General features: G+C 46.8%; 1 protein-coding gene across 1 annotated transcript; it reads right to left on the bottom strand.

Moving 5' to 3' along the window:
- Nucleotides 1-1904: 1904 nt before the first annotated feature.
- Nucleotides 1905-2660, bottom strand: LOC136357400 (uncharacterized). Its single transcript, XM_066312647.1, has 3 exons — nt 2526-2660; nt 2190-2459; nt 1905-2117 (listed from the first exon to the last, which is right to left on the bottom strand). Exons 1-3 carry the CDS (start codon nt 2658-2660, stop codon nt 1905-1907), a joined length of 618 nt encoding a protein of 205 aa, XP_066168744.1.
- Between the last annotated feature and the right edge of the window lie 314 nt (nt 2661-2974).

Here is a 2974-nt window from a genome sequence, read left to right on the forward strand (position 1 = left end):
GCATCACAATAAACCTGGAAATCTTTCGTCTGATCAGGCAGAATCAAAACAGGTGCAGATACCAACCGTCGTTTGAGTTCTTCAAAACTCCTGTTGCATTCAGCAGACCAGATAAACTTTTCTTCCTTCTTCAAGAGCTGTGTCATTGGCATAGCAATTTTAGAGAAGTTCTCAATGAATCGGCTGTAATAGCCCGCAAGTCCTAAGAAACTCCGAATCTGAGAGACTGTCCTCGGTGGGGTCCACTTGGTAACTGACTCCACATTTGCTGGATCCACAGCCACTCCTTGAGCACTTACGACATGACCAAGAAACTGAACTTTCTTAAGCCAGAAGTCACACTTGCTGAACTTGGCATATAGCTGGTGCTCCTTTAACTTTTCAAGTACCAGCCGAAGATGCTGCTCATGTTCTTCCTCGGACTTAGAGTAGATAAGTATGTCATCGGTGAAAACTACGACAAACTTGTCCAGAAATTCAATAAACACCTTATTCATCAAATTCATGAAGAAGGCAGGTGCATTAGTGAGTCCGAAAGACATAACTATGCATTTGAACAACCCGTACCAAGTGATGAATGCTGTCTTTGGAATATCCTCTTCACGGATCCTCAACTGGTGATAGCCTGATCGCAGGTCTATCTTAGAGAACACCGTAGCTCCTTTAAACTGATCAAACAGATCATAAATCCTTGGCAAAGGGTACTTGTTCTTAATAGTGACCTCATTGAGTGCGCGGTAGTCAACGCACATCCTCTTGGTTTTGTCTTTCTTCTCCACAAAGATAACCGGAGCACCCCAAGGCGACGTGCTCAGACAGATGTATCCCTTTTGTAACTGTTCATCAACTTGCTTCTTGACATCCGCCAACTCGTTGGCTCCCATTCTGTACGGCCTCTTGTGGATCGGTGCAGTTCTAGGTACCAAGTCAATTCGGAACTCAATATCCCTTTTTGGTGGAATGGTTGTCAGGTCATCTGGAAAAACCTCTGGATACTCTCTGACGATAGGAATATCCTCCAACTTCTTAGTGGTTTTCTCCACTGCTTCTTCTTGTTCTTCACCAGTAGACTGGTTCAGACTGATCCCTTGCTTCTGCGGTACTAGAGACTGGAAGGTTACCACTTCTCCTTTCGCATTGGTCAACTTGATGGTGCGGCTAGCGCAATCAATCACTCCTATGTGCCTTGTCAACCAATCCATTCCAAGTATGACATCGAAGTCCTTGGATTCGAGAAGAATGAGGTTGGCTGGAAAAATCAACCCTTGGATTTCAACTATCACGGATGGGCAATAGTGAGTTCTGGTCATGCCACCTCTAGGAGTATAAACTCGCATTGGTATCTTAAGCTTCACTAAAGATAACCCATGTGCACCAGCAAAACGCTTGGAAATGAAGGAATGAGTTACACCAGAATCAAACAATATTACTGCCGGTGTCGAGTTGATGGGAAATGTGCCCAATATAACCTCTGGTGCTGACTGCGCCACCTCTGCAGACGCATGATTGACACGGGCTTGAACGAACTTGAGTCCAGAACGTCTTGGCTTCGGGCATGAACCAACCATGTGTCCGAGCTCGTTACAATTGAAGCACAGTTCGGGCTTTTCTCCAAACCTCTTAGGCTGTTCTGGCTGCGTTGGCTGAGCTGGCTGAACTGACTAAGCTGCATTCATTAGCGGACTTGGAGTAGGGTTGAGGTTGTGCTGCTCACTGTTGCTGTGATTGCCACTGTTGTTGATACCGTTGAAATTACCCGGGTGGTAGGGACGGTGCTGCCGGATAATCATGGTGGAAGGTCCACCCTGATGTCCCGTCATGAAGCGAGACTTCTGACTGTTCCCCTGGGAAGTTCTGAACTGAGATGCCTTCCTTTTTCGGTTCATTTTGTTGCACTGCTCTTCCTAACGGATAGCTTTGTCCACCAGCTTCTGGAAGTCCTCATAATCTCGGGAGATCAACTGGTTAGTCAATTCATCATCAAGACCAGACAAAAACTTCTCCAGCCTCTCGGCATCAGTGCGCACGTCCTCAGGGGCGTAGCGCGCGAGGCGGTTGAACTCATGCAAATACTCTATAACTGTTCTGGTTCCTTGTTGCAGAGAACGGAACTCCCTCTTCATTTGTGCCACAATTCCCTCAGGAACATGTGCCTTATTGAAACGCTGAGAAAACTCTCACCAAGTAACCTCTGTCCCAGCTGGACCGGTCACCATGTAGTTGTCCCACCAAACAAAAGCAGGACCTTGCAGCTGGTGTGTAGCAAGAGCAACCTTCTCTTGGTCGTTGCACTGCAAAAGATTCAGCTTCTTCTCAATAGCATGAAGCCAATCGTTGGCCTCGATTGGGTTGGTGGTGCTTGAGAAAGTGGGTGGCTTGACACGGAGAAAATCTAGCAGTTTGGACTGGGGAGGTGGAGGACCAAATCGCAGGTTCTGCTGCTGCTGCTGCTGCAACACCTGATGGTACTATTGCTGCATCTGTTGCATCATCATTGTCATCATCTGAGCCTAATTGTCGAACACCTGAGCGATCGTTGGGTTCTTGGGCGGTGGAGATGAACTGCTGTTAGATGCATCGCTGGCACGTGCTCCACTGATCTGCTCTTCGCTGCCACTGGCGTCGTTGGAGACACGAGAACCATTCCTTGTCTTCACCATCTGGAGGGGGATAGGTAGAAATATGAGAAAAAGAGAAAAACAAGGGGCTTAGGAACTAATCTTTCTTATAACTTTAAGTGTAATTATCTTAATCTTGATTAAAACACTGAAAAGGAAGCAACCAACTCCTAATTAAGGCAGCCATACCACTGACACATGATATCGACCGCCGACTAACCCACAAGCAACAAACCTAAGCACGGAAACTAGCAAGCAAACAAAAGTAAGAAGACCATAAAGCTAAGGGCAGCGACTCTGAAGCTCGGAGCGGAACTTGCAATCGAGGGATAGGACTGACATCTAAAGTAGACAAG

This window comes from Oryza sativa, chromosome 7 (assembly GCF_034140825.1).
Source record: "Oryza sativa Japonica Group chromosome 7, ASM3414082v1".
Taxonomy (NCBI): domain Eukaryota; kingdom Viridiplantae; phylum Streptophyta; class Magnoliopsida; order Poales; family Poaceae; genus Oryza; species Oryza sativa.